This window comes from Chionomys nivalis, unplaced genomic scaffold (genome assembly GCF_950005125.1).
Source record: "Chionomys nivalis unplaced genomic scaffold, mChiNiv1.1 scaffold_29, whole genome shotgun sequence".
In the NCBI taxonomy this organism is placed as follows: Eukaryota; Metazoa; Chordata; class Mammalia; order Rodentia; family Cricetidae; genus Chionomys; species Chionomys nivalis.
The window spans coordinates 3667073-3686220 of record NW_026646888.1 but is presented as its reverse complement, the minus strand read 5'-3'; the positions used below and the strand labels follow the sequence as shown (position 1 = coordinate 3686220).

Below are 19148 nucleotides of genomic sequence, written 5' to 3'. Positions count from 1 at the left end.
GATGTTATGTTTTTGTACAGACTTCTCAAGGTTTTCTCCCATTCATGGTTTCCATGGATGTTTGCTAGTTACGCTTACATGTCTTTTGCCAGATTCTGTCAGTTTTTGCCATGCACTCTCAGCTCCACAACTTCTCCTGCCCTAAGATTCTAGTTCCAGGCATTTTAGACATCTTTTGACTGTTGCACAAGAGCCTCATGTTCCGCCTAAATGATTTGGAATGTTATTTAGCCTGAGTTTTAACTTCCATCCCTGAGTTCATTGACTTTCCTTGACCATCTTTCTTGGGCCACTGAGCTGAACTACTAGGGGTTTGCTCCAGTTACTTCTCCATGCTGAGAAAGCCTACATTCTCAGTACTACTGTGATAGTGTTTCTGTAGCAAGTATTCTTCTCAAGATAAGAAGAAATTTCAATATTATAATCCATCTGCTGTTATTGTGTCTTAAACACACAAACACACCCCCATAAGTTAATGCACACACACTGTTGATATCTCAACTTAGGGTGCCGTTCTGGGGTTAGTAAGAGGCTTCTCTCTAGAGGGGTTCACAGAAAGCCATGGGGTGACACCAACGAGGACCTTGGGCAGGTGAGCTGTGGGTGCCTGCACTGTGCCATGTCCCTAGGCACTACGGGTGCTTTGTCCCATAATCAGACTGATGACTATCTTGAATATCACCATAGAACTGTTGTACAGAAAAGGATGGAGATAAAGACAGGGACCCACATCAGAAAACTAGACTGAGCTACCAAGCTCCAGTTGAAGAGCTGAAGGGGAGAGAATAAGAGCAAAGAACTAAGGAATACAAGGGCTTGGTCCACCCACTGAGACACTGTGTCTGAGCTAATGAGAGATCAACAAAACCAGCTATGCTGGGACTGACAGAGCATGGGATCAAAGTGGAACCATTGAATGTGGCTGACAATTGGGGCAGAAGGAGAACCCAATGATAATGGCACTGGGATTTGTCTGTACTGCACATACAGGCTTTAATCGATCATATTATATGTAGATGCATACCTTCCTCAATCTGGATGGAGGGGGGGCAAGGGTTTCCCACAGGTCAAGGTACCCTGCCCTCTATTAGGACTGGATTGGTGTGGAGAGGATTGGTGGTTGTGTGAGTAGTTAGGGGGAGGAGGAAAGGAAGTGGAAATTTGAAATTTATTATTTATGAAGGAAGAAAAAATCAATAGAAGATAACCAATGGAGAGATGGGATCTAAGAAAAAAAACTTTCATGTGATTTTTTGACTCAGACACCAAAGACTTTTTCAGAAAAATAAGATACAGGGATTGAGTTGCTTGGGCAAGAGTGTGACTTGAGTAATTGGGAAGATGAGTGGGCGCTTATTTTGGGTTCCCTGGTGGCTGTATACAGCTTTTGAGGAGCTGAATGCTGGATGTTTCTGTGGGTAAATAGGGAAGTAACAAGCTTGTGAGGGGATTTCTGACATAAGTAGTGCCTTGGTGATGTCACAAAGCCTTGGTTCGTTGGGTAGCAACTCTGTTCCACTCAAAACACTAATCTTCCATGAAGGTGGGTTTATTATCCTCACAGTGCCTGAGGAGGACAGTTCAGCTCCTGGTCTCCAGAACTGTTCAACATTTCCGGAAGATGGAATCTGGAGAGGTAGGACATTTTCTTTTGGTAAATATGTTTCCAAAGCAACTAAGACCTCTGTCGTTCGAAAAAGTTTTCCTTCAAATGTCCTGCGGGTCCACCATTTCTGTTGTTACCAGCTCCTATATTTGATAGCTGTGGGGATGGTGAATGCCAGCTATTCTTCCCACTTTATCTTTGCTAACAATATCAAATTCATCAATCCACTAAAATGGCAAAGCTCCTCTTTGTCCATAGGTGTTTTAAACGATACTAATTATTTCTCAATGGCTGCTGTTGCCCAGAATAATGAGTCTTTCAGGTTGAAGTGGGTCTCACAGTACTCACTTCCACAATGAAGACACAGAATGGCTTTATGTAATAGACCTGGGTCTGGATCAGGAGACCCAATACAGAGAGCCAGTGGATTGGAGTGCCATGACCTTGGGCAGGCTGTCTTGGATTGAGCCCCCTACCTATTAGCTTGATGTCGAAGGAGACGTGTGGATATCCTTCGAATTCTTTGTTATCTGTTCAGATTTTTCTTACTCATTTCGGGGATAGGCATACCTTCTCCTCTCATTGACTTAGTCAGTCAGAAAGTAGGTTTCTCAGCAGAGGTCATTTGCCTTTGGGCAGCAGGAATGTGTCTCTGAGCTTGATATACTGAGCTGTAGAGAAAAATTTGCAAATTGTCCTATTTATTTCTTAAGAGAAAATTACAGTTAGGTATGCAAACCTGTTGATCAATATCTTTGTCTCCTGCACCACAGTTCTTCCAGAAAAGAGCCTTGACCTCATAGCCTCCCCTTGTTGTCCTTGCAGGCACTCATGGTTGAGGCCACGACTTGGTTTCTGAATTAAACAGAAGGAAATTTCTTTCAACCTAGAGAGTGGGCAGCTATGAAGCCCAAGCACAGAAAGATAGCCAAGAAACAGTGGACCAGGAGGTCAGTGGCCTATCTCAGTAAGTCTACAGCCATGATGAAGATGCCTCTTAGTATGAGATGCATGCCACCTGTCCAGAAGAGGAATGGGTCATCTCTCCAGAAGCAAAAACTGAGGAGGCCTTTTGAGGCCCTGGAGAATATTGTCGGCCGCAGAATTTCTCACGGCTGGAAGGAAGCCAATGAACCAGTCACCCAGTGGAAAGCCATCATTCTAGATCAACTGCCAACAAATCCCTCTCTCTATTTGTTGAAGTATGATGGGATAGATTGTGTCTATGGATTGGAGCTTCACAGTGATGAAAGGATTTTAAACCTTAAGTTCCTGCCTAACAACGTACCATTTCCTCAGGAGACAGACACTCATCTCTCAAACACCATAGTTGGCAGAGCAGTGAAACATACATTTGAGGGCACAAATGGCTCTAAGGATGACTGGAAGGGGATGGTCCTAGAGGAGGTGCCAATCATGAAGACCTGGTTCTATATTACCTACAAGAAAGGTCCTGTCTTGTACGTTTACCACCTCCTGGTTGACTACCTTGAAGGCAACCTCCACATCATGCCAGGCTCTATGGAGGAGTGGACTGGGGTGGTCCAAGATGAGGTGCAGACCATGAAGACCTGTTTCTACATTACCTACAAGAAAGATCCAGTTGTGTACCTTTACCACCATCTAGATGACTACATTGAAAGCAACCTCCACATTATGCCAGGATGTCCTCCAATAGGGGTGAATTTGGAATTATGCAGGGATTCCTTGGCAGGCAAAAGCGTGCAGCACAACGAAAAAGATGGAACCCAAAAGATAGGTAAAATGATTTACCAAGTTCCCACCAAACCTTCCGTGCATTTCATTAAGTTTGATAATGACTTCCATATCTATGTCTATGATTTGATGAAGATCTGTTAAAGTGAAATTCACAAATTTTGCGGTCAGACTTAAAACTGTGTTTGGGGAACTCTTTTTTTCAGAAATATCTCAGGTCTTCTATTAATCCTGGTATCTTTCCCAATGGAATTTTTTTTTACTCTAAAAATAAAATTTGTGAAGGTGTTATGTTGTTTGTTCTGGTGGATGGGACATCACAGAAAGACAGGCCTCAAAACAAAACAGGACTTATGGTCTTTTCCCCTTGGAGAGGGAATGACGAAAGGAGATGCAGTGTGTGGAAGAGGACAAGATGGCTGTTTAGGAAACAGAGGAGAGTGGCCAAAAAGATGTAGGATCTCAGAGAGGGAAAATGCGGGAGGGAAAAACATGTCATATGGAAAGATGTGACATCGAGGTGTTGGGACTTAAGAGGATAGAGAGTGATCATGAAGGGTCACAAATGTGTACTCAGAAGCAAAGAAAATTGGGTTTCATTTGATTAATGGTTTAATTCATACCATCTGGAAGTCACTGGGTATATGAACTCCACTGGAGGATGTTTAGTGACCCGGATCCGCCTGCCTAAAGAAAAGTGTCTCCTCTCAGTGGCTCTTCTGCAATGGGGTGGACCTCAGGCTACCTACTTACTTTTGCCAGGCTTCTATCTACTACCTATTTTGTCATGCCTGGATTCTTTCTGTCTTGCACTCTCACAGGTCTTATGCATGCCATTCAACCCCTGTGAGTTCATTTAAACAATTGGCCTGCCTTAACTGTAAAACAATGTTCCCTTGTCATTGATCATGTTGTGTGGGATTTAGGCTATAAAACTCATAAACAGACTCACCCGAACCCAGGCTAAACTAGTAGTACCTTGAATCACATTGGTGTGTGACATGCACAGGTATGATGAATGCACCGAGCTCCATAAAATCAGTTACCGAGGGAATCAGTGATGTTAGGTGAAGTGTGGCAAAGACCCCACAAACCCATCAGACCCGAGGATACCAGTATGATATTGATGCCTGACTCCCATCATGCAAGGATCCTGACATCATTAACAGGGCAGTTTTGGTTCCTTCATCTTCAAAAACTTGGTTAGTAAGGTTGTAGGTGTCAAACTGCCATTCAGGACCCAGCATGTAGATCACCTGTGCCAGGTCAGGTGATTTGGCTACAATGTGGGTGAAAACTTGTACCAGGGCATGCTGGTACCCTCGCCCCTTCTTCTCCTCAACATCATCATCACTCTCCTGGGTGGGTCTAGAGCACAAAGAAGGCAAAATGGACTAAGCTTCCTCCTTAGTGGATAACCTTATCTACCCTCAATTTGGACTGACTATCAGAGAACATGCAGCACATTTTATCCTATTAGCCAACTCTTTCATTGGATCACTCACTTATCCAATGAATGATTGAATTTATCCATTCCTCCATGTCTCTATCTTCTTCAATCCCTTCTTCCATTTCCCCATGTCTTGTGTCTACAGGTTGCCAAGATAAATCTACTATGTCTCTTCTGTTCTAGAAACTTTCATTTGTAAAGAACTTGCCCTCTCAGGGGTGGATTTTTCTGAGTTCTCTGTAGATGGAGACCATATGAGGAGGAACAGAGGAGAAATCTTGACAACACTTGCGCAGTAGAGTTAGGCAGATTACAGATTGATGCCTGGCAAGCCTGTACAATGAGTCAGATTCCCATGAGCTCTGTCACTGTGATCTCACATAGATAACTCATTCGGTGTTCACGTCCAGGACATTGAGTTTTAATTTTTGTCCTAATCTGGTAAAGAAACCAAGATGAGGAGAATAGAGGAGCCTGATGTAAGGACACAAAATGGGTCATTTGAAAAGGTAAGACTACATGCCTCCATGTGTGCTGCCACCCTTCTTAGGAAATCCATCTTTCCATAGATTAGCTATAGGCAACCCAAGTGTCCAGCACACTGCTAACCACAGGTTTGAACCTGCCTGCCTTTGATTTCTGAAACAATTGCTGTCCCGTTAAGGTTTCACAACAACACAGCAAGGTATGTAAGAATGCCCCACCATCACCTTAGAGCATGTTCAGGACACCAAAGAGGCAGCAATTTATCTTTATTGGAAATACAAATGTTTCTGGAGGGACAAAAGGATGTACAAAAAAAAAAAAAAACGATTGGTGTACTCACTACGATTTTATGTGATATGGCCCACACAGGCTTCTGGTTCTGAATACTTGGTCCTCAGGAGGTTTTGTAGGTTGTGGAGACCCAGAACCTTGCTGGAGGAATTGCGGTCTGAAAGCTCAAGCCTTGATGTTTCAGGGCATTTTTTCACTGGTCCCCAATGTTTACTGATTTCCTTACAGAGAATGAGAGGCCTCCTACTCCTGCTGCCATGGCTTCTGCAACATGAACAGTGAGAACCCCCTTCACACCCTGGTTGCTCTCATCACATAGGAAGGTGTAAGTCACAAACAATCTACCACAACAGTTTAGAATTATGATTCATAAAATGGTTATTTCTTTTAAGGGGCAAACCTTACAGATTGCCATGCCAGACAACAGCCCTCTGCAGGATGAGGAGAGGAGCCTAGTAGCTGGATGTGGAGATGGATGCAAGAGACCAAGCTGAAGGCAGTTGCTCCATTTTGAAAGAGAGAGACACCACACCCCAATGGCCTTTATCTCAGTTGCTATAGCCTGAAGGAGCAGAAAGAGCTCCTGCAACACATATATTTGGACATAGCAGCAAAATTTACCAGTATGTGACAAAAACCTATTTTAGTTCATTTTTTTCATGCTTTCAGGTACATGGCAGAGACAGGCTCTGCTTCATGCATTTGTGTGACCAATGATTTCCCTTTAAGAAAAAACCCACAAACGCTCCCAACAACATCATCAGCATTCAACAACATGTCCATGATTTCTTTGCTTTGCCTTTGATTGAGTGGTAAATCATGCTGCTAGTTAATCTGTGCAAGCAATGTGAATTTCTCTGTAAATATATAGACAGAATTGACAGGTATCTTAAACATGTCAGGGGGTCCCACTGCAATGGAGTGGGTTAATCATCACCATGTGACAGTGACATATTTAAGATCTCTCCTTTGTCATTAAATCTCAGAATTGTCAAGATGTTATGTTTTTGTACAGACTTCTCAAGGTTTTCTCCCATTCATGGTTTCCATGGATGTTTGCTAGTTACGCTTACATGTCTTTTGCCAGATTCTGTCAGTTTTTGCCATGCACTCTCAGCTCCACAACTTCTCCTGCCCTAAGATTCTAGTTCCAGGCATTTTAGACATCTTTTGACTGTTGCACAAGAGCCTCATGTTCCGCCTAAATGATTTGGAATGTTATTTAGCCTGAGTTTTAACTTCCATCCCTGAGTTCATTGACTTTCCTTGACCATCTTTCTTGGGCCACTGAGCTGAACTACTAGGGGTTTGCTCCAGTTACTTCTCCATGCTGAGAAAGCCTACATTCTCAGTACTACTGTGATAGTGTTTCTGTAGCAAGTATTCTTCTCAAGATAAGAAGAAATTTCAATATTATAATCCATCTGCTGTTATTGTGTCTTAAACACACAAACACACCCCCATAAGTTAATGCACACACACTGTTGATATCTCAACTTAGGGTGCCGTTCTGGGGTTAGTAAGAGGCTTCTCTCTAGAGGGGTTCACAGAAAGCCATGGGGTGACACCAACGAGGACCTTGGGCAGGTGAGCTGTGGGTGCCTGCACTGTGCCATGTCCCTAGGCACTACGGGTGCTTTGTCCCATAATCAGACTGATGACTATCTTGAATATCACCATAGAACTGTTGTACAGAAAAGGATGGAGATAAAGACAGGGACCCACATCAGAAAACTAGACTGAGCTACCAAGCTCCAGTTGAAGAGCTGAAGGGGAGAGAATAAGAGCAAAGAACTAAGGAATACAAGGGCTTGGTCCACCCACTGAGACACTGTGTCTGAGCTAATGAGAGATCAACAAAACCAGCTATGCTGGGACTGACAGAGCATGGGATCAAAGTGGAACCATTGAATGTGGCTGACAATTGGGGCAGAAGGAGAACCCAATGATAATGGCACTGGGATTTGTCTGTACTGCACATACAGGCTTTAATCGATCATATTATATGTAGATGCATACCTTCCTCAATCTGGATGGAGGGGGGGCAAGGGTTTCCCACAGGTCAAGGTACCCTGCCCTCTATTAGGACTGGATTGGTGTGGAGAGGATTGGTGGTTGTGTGAGTAGTTAGGGGGAGGAGGAAAGGAAGTGGAAATTTGAAATTTATTATTTATGAAGGAAGAAAAAATCAATAGAAGATAACCAATGGAGAGATGGGATCTAAGAAAAAAAACTTTCATGTGATTTTTTGACTCAGACACCAAAGACTTTTTCAGAAAAATAAGATACAGGGATTGAGTTGCTTGGGCAAGAGTGTGACTTGAGTAATTGGGAAGATGAGTGGGCGCTTATTTTGGGTTCCCTGGTGGCTGTATACAGCTTTTGAGGAGCTGAATGCTGGATGTTTCTGTGGGTAAATAGGGAAGTAACAAGCTTGTGAGGGGATTTCTGACATAAGTAGAGCCTTGGTGATGTCACAAAGCATTGGTTCGTTGGGTAGCAAATCTGTTCCACTCAAAGCACTAGTCTTCCATGAAGGTGGGTTTATTATCCTCACAGTGCCTGAGGAGGACAGTTCAGCTCCTGGTCTCCAGAACTGTTCAACATTTCCGGAAGATGGAATCTGGAGAGGTAGGACATTTTCTTTTGGTAAATATGTTTGCAAAGCAACTAAGACCTCTTTCGTACAAAAAAGTTTTCCTTCAAATGTCCTGCGGGTCCACCATTTCTGTTGTTACCAGCTCCTATATTTGATAGCTGTGGGGATGGTGAATGCCAGCTATTCTTCCCACTTTATCTTTGCTAACAATATCAAATTCATCTATCCACTAAAATGGCAAAGCTCCTCTTTGTCCATGGGTGTTTTAAAAGATACTAATTATTTCTCAATGGCTGCTGTTGCCCAGAATAATGAGTCTTTCAGGTTGAAGTGGGTCTAACAGTACTCACTTCCACAATGAAGACACAGAATGGCTTTATGTAATAGACCTGGGTCTGGATCAGGAGACCCAATACAGAGAGCCAGTGGATTGGAGTGCCATGACCTTGGGCAGGCTGTCTTGGATTGAGCCCCCTACCTATTAGCTTGATGTCGAAGGAGACGTGTGGATGTCCTTCGAATTCTTTGTTATCTGTTCAGATTTTTCTTACTCGTTTCGGGGATAGGCATACCTTCTCCTCTCATTGACTTAGTCAGTCAGAAAGTAGGTTTCTCAGCAGAGGTCATTTGCCTTTGGGCAGCAGGAATGTGTCTCTGAGCTTGATATACTGAGCTGTAGAGAAAAATTTGCAAATTGTCCTATTTATTTCTTAAGAGAAAATTAAAGTTAGGTATGCAAACCTGTTGATCAATATCTTTGTCTCCTGCACCACAGTTCTTCCAGAAAAGAGCCTGGACCTCATAGCCTCCCCTTGTTGTCCTTGCAGGCACTCATGGTTGAGGCCACGACTTGGTTTCTGAATTAAACAGAAGGAAATTTCTTTCAACCTAGAGAGTGGGCAGCTATGAAGCCCAAGCACAGAAAGATAGCCAAGAAACAGCGGACCAGGAGGTCAGTGGCCTATCTCAGTAAGTCTACAGCCATGATAAGATGCCTCTTAGTATGAGATGCATGCCACCTGTCCAGAAGAGGAATGGGTCATCTCTCCAGAAGCAAAAACTGAGGAGGCCTTTTGAGGCCCTGGAGAATATTGTCGGCCGCAGAATTTCTCACGGCTGGAAGGAAGCCAATGAACCAGTCACCCAGTGGAAAGCCATCATTCTAGATCAACTGCCAACAAATCCCTCTCTCTATTTGTTGAAGTATGATGGGATAGATTGTGTCTATGGATTGGAGCTTCACAGTGATGAAAGGATTTTAAACCTTAAGTTCCTGCCTAACAACGTACCATTTCCTCAGGAGACAGACACTCATCTCTCAAACACCATAGTTGGCAGAGCAGTGAAACATACATTTGAGGGCACAAATGGCTCTAAGGATGACTGGAAGGGGATGGTCCTAGAGGAGGTGCCAATCATGAAGACCTGGTTCTGTATTACCTACAAGAAAGATCCGGTCTTCTACGTTTACCACCTCCTGGTTGACTACCTTGAAGGCAACCTCCACATCATGCCAGGCTCTATGGAGGAGTGGACTGGGGTGGTCCAAGATGAGGTGCAGACCATGAAGACCTGTTTCTACATTACCTACAAGAAAGATCCAGTTGTGTACCTTTACCACCATCTAGATGACTACATTGAAAGCAACCTCCACATTATGCCAGGGTGTCCTCCAATAGGCTTCTGTCTGCTACCTATTTTTTCATTCCTGGATTCTTTCTGTCTTGCACTCTCACAGGTCTTATGCATGCCATTCAACCTTTGTGAGTTCATTTAAACAATTGTCCTGCAATAACTCTAAAACACTGTACCCTTTTCATGGATCAAGTTCTGTGGGACTTGGCTATAAATGTCATTAACAGACTCACCTGCACCCAGGCTAAACATGTACACATTGATGTACATTTTTGTGTGACATGCACACATATGATGAATGCACCGAGCTCCCTAGAATCTGTTACCTAGGGAATCTGTGATGTTAAGAGGAGTGTGGAAAAGATCCCACAAACCCATCAGACCCGAAAATACCAGTACGATATTGATACCTGACTCCCATCAAGGGGTTTTGGGGAGTGTGTCAATTAGGATTGAAGTGAGGGGATGGAGGATTCTGGAAATCAAATCACTGAAGGAAAGATTGAGTAAGGTATGTGGCCAACTGGCCCATTAAATACAAAGGAATAAGATGTCAATATATCAGTGGTGAGTTGTCCAACATAATGCTGTGCATATCTGTCTAGGGCCAATGTGAAGTTAATGCAGTATGAACTTGCCTTTCAGCTCCTCAGAGTGTGAGTTCATTCTCAGTTGAAAAAAAAGTATGGTCGTGCAGTGAGTTCCTTGGTTAAGATTTTAGACTTTGGTAATGAATTCAAATCTTGATTCCATCCTTCCTTTTTTAGACTGTGTAACATGTCTAAGACTAGCTTCCTTTTGTCTTTGGAAGAGAGGAGGGAGGATTCAAGAGGCCAAATGAGATAGTGGAGAGGGTTCTTACAGAAAGATTTTTTCTAATGTCATTGTATGAGGAAGGCCAAAGTGATGGATGAGGGTTAAATGTCTATAGGTTAATAAAGAAACTGCCTTGGCCCTTTTGATAGGACAGCAGGTTAGATATGCAGATAAAACACAGAATGCTGGGAGAAAGAAGCCTAGTCAACAGACGCCATGTCCCCCTCACCCCCCCCAGACAGAAGCAGCTTATGATTCTCATAAGCTCATGGTGCTTCACAGATTATTTGATATGGGTTAATCAAGATGTGAGAATTAGCAACTAAAAGGCTAGTCCTAATGGGTAAAGTATTATTTAAAATAATACAGTTTCTATGTAATTATTTTGGGTAAAGCTAGCCAGTGTGGGAACCTGGTGGCAGAAAACATTCAGCTGTTCCTACAACTCAAAAGAGCAGTCAAAATTAAGCTCAAAACTTCACCACAGAAATGTGTATATTTAGAAATTCAAAAGACAGTTGATTAATATATGAGTGTAACTTTTTATGGAGATGTGTATACATGCATGCAAAGGCCAGAATTAACCGTGGGTGTCTTCCTTAATTACACTCTGTCATGATTAAGATACGTCATCTCTTTGAACCTGGAGCTGACCAATTCCCCTTGACCAAACAGCGAGTCTTAGAGACCCAGGTGTTGCTGTCTCCTCAGCACTGAGTGATGAGTTGATATCTTTAATGCTGAGATTTTTGCACAAGTTTGAAGGGATCAAATTTATGGTCTCCATCTGTATGGAATGCACCTTACTGACTGGGCCATGGCTGAAGAACAAGACAGTTGGTTAAAAAATATTGAGCTGGGAGCAAATATTCTGGATCACAAAAGGGAATGGTATAACTTTAAAAGAAGTGCTGTCGAGATTGAGATGAGAGACATTCAAACGTGAATGCCTTTGCTTCCTCCCCTCAAGTCTCCTGGTGGATGTGTCCAGAGGCCTACTGAATTATCACAGCATGAGAAAACTGGGAACTGTGAAATCTGTTTGTGCTCAGGTCTTGATATCAAATTTAGGGTGTAGTTATATAAAAGTGTACATCCAAAGGAAACATGCAATGGTAGGTCTATCCCAGTAGTATATCGCTTTTTAAAGAAGATGTTAATTTCTGTAGATAATCATTTTAGAGGGGTATGACAGCAGATGCTCAAGGCCGAGGTGCATTGCTATAGATGCTTAAGGAAAAGAAATATTGCTCCAGATGCTCAAGACAGAAATGCATCATTGTAGATGCTCAAGGCAGAGATTTATTACATGGGATTGAAATGTAATTTCAACTCCTGAGCTCTGACTGGCAAGATTTGTGGCTCAATAACTTTTAAAAATGATATCAGTATCATGTTGGGATAGGGACTTGGGGTTCTTCATTGCTCTGTGACCACCCTTGACTCCCTCACTGCCTCCTTTTTGCAGTCCCAATTTTTCTACTTTCTGATTATGAAAGCCATCTTTTGCAGTCTTAGCTTTTTCCAGAATGTAACTGAATTTACTCTCCGAAACTCTGAAACTACCCATGGTGTTACATGACTTAGCTTTGGTATTAGGTCCTCAACTTCCACTGATGCTCAGACTTCTTCATCTGTTTCCTTGTTGCTGCATATGTAATTGTGGCCATGTATGTTATACCTCATTCTGGATGCTCTACCTATTTTTCTGTTATTCCTTCAAATGATTCATTCCAATGTACCTGAGAGAGAGACCACTCTTGGGTAGAAGACCAGCAAAGAGGACATTTTAATGCCCTGGTATTACAATCCCAGATGAGATGCTTCCCAAACCAGCAGGCATTCTGTTCATATGATCAGAAGAGAGGCAGATGTGCCTGTGTAGATTGACATCATCACATCCTAGAAGATGTATTATCTCCCAACTCTGTTTGTTATAATGCTTCTCCAAGTGTCCTTAATAAGCCTTTTTATTTTCATCTGTGAGATTGTTGTTGAGATTCTAGGGAGACATGCCTCCTTCTGTCCATGATGAGGATAACTCCAGGGAAAATGGTCATATGTGGCACACTCTGGCTGCCCCTCTCAGAAGAGAAACTTCCAATGCTTGTGCTAGCTGCTTGGAGATATTGTGGCCTAGACAGGAATAGTGACTGTGGAAAGAGCTGTGGCTGTTTCCTTCTTAGCTCAGGTCCCCTCCTCCATTTTGAAAGACTATAGGGTAGTGATCTCATACTCCCTTTCCTTCTTTTTTCTCTCTCCTGTCTGTGTCCATAATTGCAACTTCTTATCTGACTCTGGCCCTTCAACCTCCCCATTTAAAGATCTTTAATGCCAACATGTAGTCTTGGTTGGTAAACACTATCCTGCAGGGAAACTACATAAAATAGAAAGTAATCAACTCAAATTAATTATAGAGAGTCCATTAAACTGAGCAGATTCAATAGACCCCTTCCTCCAAACAATATATTGGCAGTAAATATATAACCGAGCAATCATCACAGACAAATAGACATGCTTAGTTGAAGCCCAGATCAAGTTAGCAAAAAGATTTTTTTTAAAAAAAAAAAAAAAAAACACTCTTCAGTTCAACAAGCTGATTTGTTTGTGGAGGCCACTCATTAGTTAGTTTTCTGACCACGTTGACTTGAAATAATCACATAAAACCTATATTATTCACAATACTCTTTGGCCAATAGCTTAACCATATTTCTAGATTCCTCCCTCATTCTAAACTAACACATTTGCATTTATCTGTAACACCACTACTTCATGTCTTACCAAAATTTTTGTTGCTCCAGAGTAGGTGTTTTTCCCTGTTGGTGTCTAGGTGGCTTCTCACTGACCCCACCTCCTTTCTCCCAACATTGTTTACTTTTACCACCTAGGTCTATTCTGCTAAGCTCCTGGCTGAAATAATGTTATTCATTAACCAATAAAAACAAACATAGACAGAAGGACTTCCCAAACCAACCCTTTGTCCAATGTATAAATTCTAAGAACTGGTATAAAAATTTATTATTAAACGAAGTACTTGAAAGAGGTTGATGTTAATTCTCACGATCTGGAATAAATGTGTTGGTGGGGAACCTACTTCCTCAAGATGGGCTAGGAAATTTGGCTTTTGATATTCGTCATTTTGTATCACTTCTCTTAATGTCTTCATTATTTTATGAGCACACCACTGTTTTCCTGTGTGACTCTTTTGATATAGGGGTTTGCCATTGAATTTAAAGACCATCCTAACCTGAAATGACCAATTTTTGAGAATCATATGCTTCTATTTACCAAGTTCATTTTTTAAATAAAATCCCTCAGATGGCTACCTTAATTAAGATATATGCTTCCCTGCTCCCATATCCATCCTTACTTTATCCCAATCATCCCAATTCCCCAAGTTCCCCCCATCCTCTCCTTCTTACTTTTCTCCTCCAATCCCCTCTTATCCTACCCCACCCCACCCCCCAGAACCCAAATTTTTGCTTGAGAATTTGGTCTACCTTTCATATCCAGGAGAATAACTATATGTTTTCTTTGGGTTCACCTTCTTATATAGCTTCTTTGGGATCTCAAATTATAGATGCAATGTTCTTTGTTTATAGCTAGAAACCAATTATGACTTAGTACATCCTATTTTCATCTTTTCGGGTCTGGGAAACCTCACTCAGAAAAGTGTTTTCTATTTCCATGCATTTGCATGCAAAATTCAAGAAGTCATTGTTTTTTACCACTGAGTAGTGCACTACTGTGTATATTTTCCACACTTTGTTTATCCATTCTTACATGGAAGGGCATCTAGGTCGTGTCCAGATTCTGGCTATTACAAATAATGCTGCTATGAACATAGTTGAACAAATGATTTTGTAATATGATAGGGAATCTCTTGGGTTTATTCCCCAGTGTGGTATTGCTTGGTCCTTGGTTAGGTTGATCCCAAATTTCCTGAGAAACTGCCACACTGATTTCCAATGTGGTTGGACATCTTTGCTATCTGACCAGCATTTGATGAGGGTACCCCTTCCTCCACAACCTCTCCAGCAAAGGCTATCATTAGTGTTTTTGATTTTAGCCATTTTGACAGGTGTAAGATGATATCTCAAAATTGTTTTGATTTGCATGTCCCTGATTGCTAATGAGTTTGAGCATGACCTTAAGTGTCTTTTGGCCAATTAAACTTCTTCTGTTGAGAATTCCCTGTTAGTTCAGTGCCCCATGTTTTATTTGAGTTAATAAGCATTTTAAAGTCTAGGTTTTTGATTTCTTTATATATTTTGGAGATCAGATCTTTGTCTGTTGCAGGGTTGGTCAAGATCTTCTCCCAGTCAGTGGGTTGCCATTTTGTCTTAGTGACAGTGTCCTTTGTTTACCGAAGCTTATCAGTTTAAGGAGGTCCCAATTATTCAATGTTGCCTTTATCATCTGTGTTGCTGGGGTTATACATAGGAAGCAATCTCCTGTGCCCATATGTTGTAGGGTACTTCCCACTTTCTCTTCTCAGGTTCAGTGTGTTCAGATTGATAATGAGGTCTTTGATCCATTTGGACTTGAGTTTTGTGCATGGTGATAGATATGGGTTTATTTTCATTCTTCTACTTGTTGACATCGAGTTCTGCCAGCACCATTTGTTGAACATGCTTTCTTTCTTCCATTGTATACTTTTAGCCACTTTATAGTAAATGAGGTGTTCAGATGTTGGTGGGTTAAAATCAGTATCTTCTATATGATTCAAGTGGTCGAATTCTATGATTTTATGCCAATACCATGCTGTTTTTATTACTGTAGCTCTGTAATAGAGTTTGAAGTCAGAAATGGTAATGCCTCCAGACATTTTTTTTATTGTATAAGATTATTTTGGCTATCCAGGATTTTTTGTTTTTCCATATAAATTTGATTAATGTCCTCTCAATATCTGTCAAGAATTTTGATGGGCCGGGCGATGGTGGCGCATGCCTTTAATCCCAGCACTTGGGAGGCAGAGGCAGGCGGATCTCTGTGAGTTCGAGACCAACCTGGTTTACAGAGCTAGTTCCAGGACAGGCTCCAAAGCCACAGAGAAACCCTGTCTCGAAAAACCAAAAAAAAAAAAAGTATTTTGATGGGATTTTGATGGGGATTGCATTGAATCTATGAATTGCCTTTGGTGGAATTGCCATTTTTACTATGTTGATGCTCCCAATCAAATACCAAAGGAGATCCTTCCATTTTTGGTATCCTCTTCAATTTCTTCCTTCAATTCCTTAAAGTTCTTGTCAAAGAGACCTTTCACTTTCTTTTGTTAGAGTTACCCCAAGATATTTTATGCTGTTTGTGGCTACGTGAAAGGTGATGCACTTAGTGGGTACTAGGACTTGGGTATATCTCTTTTATGTCCTGGTTCCCTACTCTACAGTGTTTTCACATGTTCTCATTACAAAGACTATGTTACTTAGCAAGAGGCACTGCATTTTAGGTAACCATGTGATATTTGTTTTCCTTTGTTAAATGGTATCTTTAATGCATTTGAGAAAAAGGAAATGAAATGCTATTTCAATATCTTAAATATGCCTTAATCCTTGGTCATCTTTCCTTCTGAGGGTTGGTTTTGTGTTAATTTCATGTGTGTACTTGCAAAATATCATGGTTTCATTCCGTTTGCTGTGACAAAGCATCGTGACAAACAAGCAAGCAAAAAGCATCATGAGAAAAACAACTTAAGGGAGAGAAAAGGTTTAATTTGGTTCACCATTTCAGAGGGATTGGTTCAATAGCTTTGAGAATGGCATAGCAACAGGAGTGTGAGGCTGACTGGCCACATTGCCTCAACAGTTAGGAGGCAGAGAGAGAAGAGGAAGTTGGGTGATTCTATAGATTCTTAGAGCCTATCTTCAGTGGCATACTTCCTCCAACAATTCTATGCCTCCTAAAGGTTTTGCAACCTCTTTAAAGAGCAGCACATGTTGCCGATAAAATGTTCAAATATGGGAGCTTATGGGGGACATTTCTCACTCAAACCACAATAAGTTCTATGACAGTAGCTCCCAGAAATAACCAGTGAAAACTATTATCACCCATGATGGGCAGCTTCTCATACTCAGGGAGAGATAAATATTAACTCATGCACAACTTGAAGATGGCTCCTGTAACTTTAAGCTGTCATAATTACATGCACAACATATAGGCATCAGGTAGATTCATAAAAATGCAACCTTGAAAGTCTAATCAATATTAATACTTTAAAGTCTTTTAACCCCATGTAAGGATCCTTCTTTGAAGAAGCTGGTCTGTGGGAGAAGAAGAGGCGACAAGTTGAATTACAGGAAAATGTCAGCAATGAAATGTGATAGGTAAGTGAGATGATAGTTGGTTACCTCAACTTAGACATTTTGTAATGTTTATCTGCATTAAGACATTTACCCTGTAAATTTATCTGTTGGTTATACTTTAATAAAGCTGAGTAAAATTGAAAAAATGAAAGTATGCACTATCATCATTAGAACAAAAGAAGACATTGGCCTCTTTCAATAAGTTAAATTCTGGCAGATTGCTATGGTAGGAAAATTAAGCCTTTAGTGTTTTATCAGCTGTCAGCTGTCATGCTTTGGACATCATGGCCTAGAATCTGTTCTTGTTATAGGCTTATTAAAGTAAGCTAGGGGTTTATTATTAAAGTGAATTCTGGAAAGAATCTCTTGGGCCATCTTTGTATTTTTTATTAAATATCCTACCCTCGGCTTGTTAAGGAATTTTATTTTTTTTACACGACAGTAAACTGGGCCCTGGAAGCTCAGTTTTCCTGCTGCTCAATTGTTTTTATTTTACAAATTTTTTAATTTACAATGTTTGTTCATAAGAGGGGAGAAATTGTCAGGATATTTGAGACAGAGTCTCAGAGGGTTCTCATTTCCTTCTTTTTCTTCTGTTTACATTTTTATTGATTATTTGGGAATCTCACATTATGTGCCTCCATGGTGCTCACCTCCCAGTCTTCCCATGTCTACTTCCTGTCCACCATGATCTCCCCACTTCAAAAAAGACAAGTCTATTGTGTATTGAATGTATATTCACTGAAATGGTAAAATTCTTAGTGGCCAATTTCCCAAAGGGAATGAGTCTTTCTCAGCCTATATCCATGCCTGAAACCATTCATCAGCTGAGCAAAGCTTTGCAGTGGCTGGGATGGGGCGGGACTAGATGTCCTGCACCCATGCTACTGCCTGTATTGCCTGCACTGAGGGGCAGAGCAGGCTCTCCCATACTCACGGGCATTAACATGGCTTCAGACATCAACTCTGACCATGGGCTTCCTCATGGTCTTTGGTGGTAAACTTGGAACACAGACATCAACCTGGGTGTTGGCCATATCAGAACCCTAGGGACTGCATGGACCATGTCCCTCAAACATGGTCTCAGGTGGTTACACATGCCACTCACACAGGCTTGGTGCACCAAGACAGCAGAGCCTGAGGACATCACCAAGGCATTGGACAGTAGCACAGACTGTGTAGGTTCATGTGGATCTCAGGCTTCATCTCTGTCTGGGAAAGCAGCATGAACCTCTAACACCAACACAGCCTCTTGTACTATCGTGGACCACACTGGTCCTTCGAGGAGGTCCAATCCAGAAGATGAATGTTGCCTCACGTCAGGCCTCCATTGTTGCCCAGAGCCAGGAGGAACTGCTGCCTGGCAACAGCTTGAAGGCTGTTTTATATCATGCTGTACTTGAACCTTTTGTGCCTACCCTGCCTCCAAACTAAGCATCCCCTGCCTCAGCCTCTCAAATGTTAGGATTATAGATATGACCCACCATGTCCAACAAAGCAGACTGGCCATTTTTTCTTCATTTTTAGGGTAGAACCTCGATCTTATACATACTAGACAAATTCTTAGCTTCATCCTCAGACCAGAGAACTTGGTTTATTTTATAGATTGATTTTATTTTTATTTTATATGTGACTGTTTTACCTGGATGTATATTCTGGGTGAAGTGCCCAAAGTGCAGAAGAGGGTACTGGAGCCTTTGGAACTGGAGTGATGATTGCTAGCCTCCATTTGGGTGCTGAGAGCCAAACCAGGGTCCTCTGGAAATACCATTATGTACTCTTAACCTCTGAGCCATCTCTCCGGCTTCGAAGAAAGGTTCTTTTAATTGAATTTTCTGTTTATTTCATGCACAGGTTAGCAACTCCAAAGTCTTAGAAATGAAAAACTTGCTTTCAGTAGATGACTGTACAGTTTCCATGAGTTTGTAGGCTTTATGGGGGTAGCATTGTTCTTGAATTCTAGCTTTAATCCATGGTGATCTGATAAGATACAGGTGGTTACAGATATTTTTTGTAACTGTGGATGTTTGCTTAGTTGGAAGTAAAGTCATAACTGTTGATTTGCTGAATGGCATTTATTAACAATGTAAAGTCAAAATATCCCAATTACACAATCTGGAAATGTTCAGTAATCGAAATATAAAATAAATATTTGCACCATTTTTTTAAAAATAATTTGTGTGTTTGCCTTCTTCGAGTTGCGCTGGTGAAGGGTCTCTAGTTGTCAGAGATATTGTGGTCATTGTT

General features: G+C 41.5%; 1 protein-coding gene across 1 annotated transcript; it reads left to right on the top strand.

The window, feature by feature from the left end:
• Positions 1 to 2650: 2650 nt before the first annotated feature.
• Positions 2651 to 3448, top strand: LOC130869075 (spindlin-2-like; the record flags this gene model as incomplete). Its single annotated transcript, XM_057761167.1, has 2 exons — positions 2651 to 3056; positions 3204 to 3448. Coding segments are annotated over 2 exons (651 nt in total), but the record flags the coding sequence as incomplete, so codon positions are not given.
• Positions 3449 to 19148: the final 15700 nt, after the last annotated feature.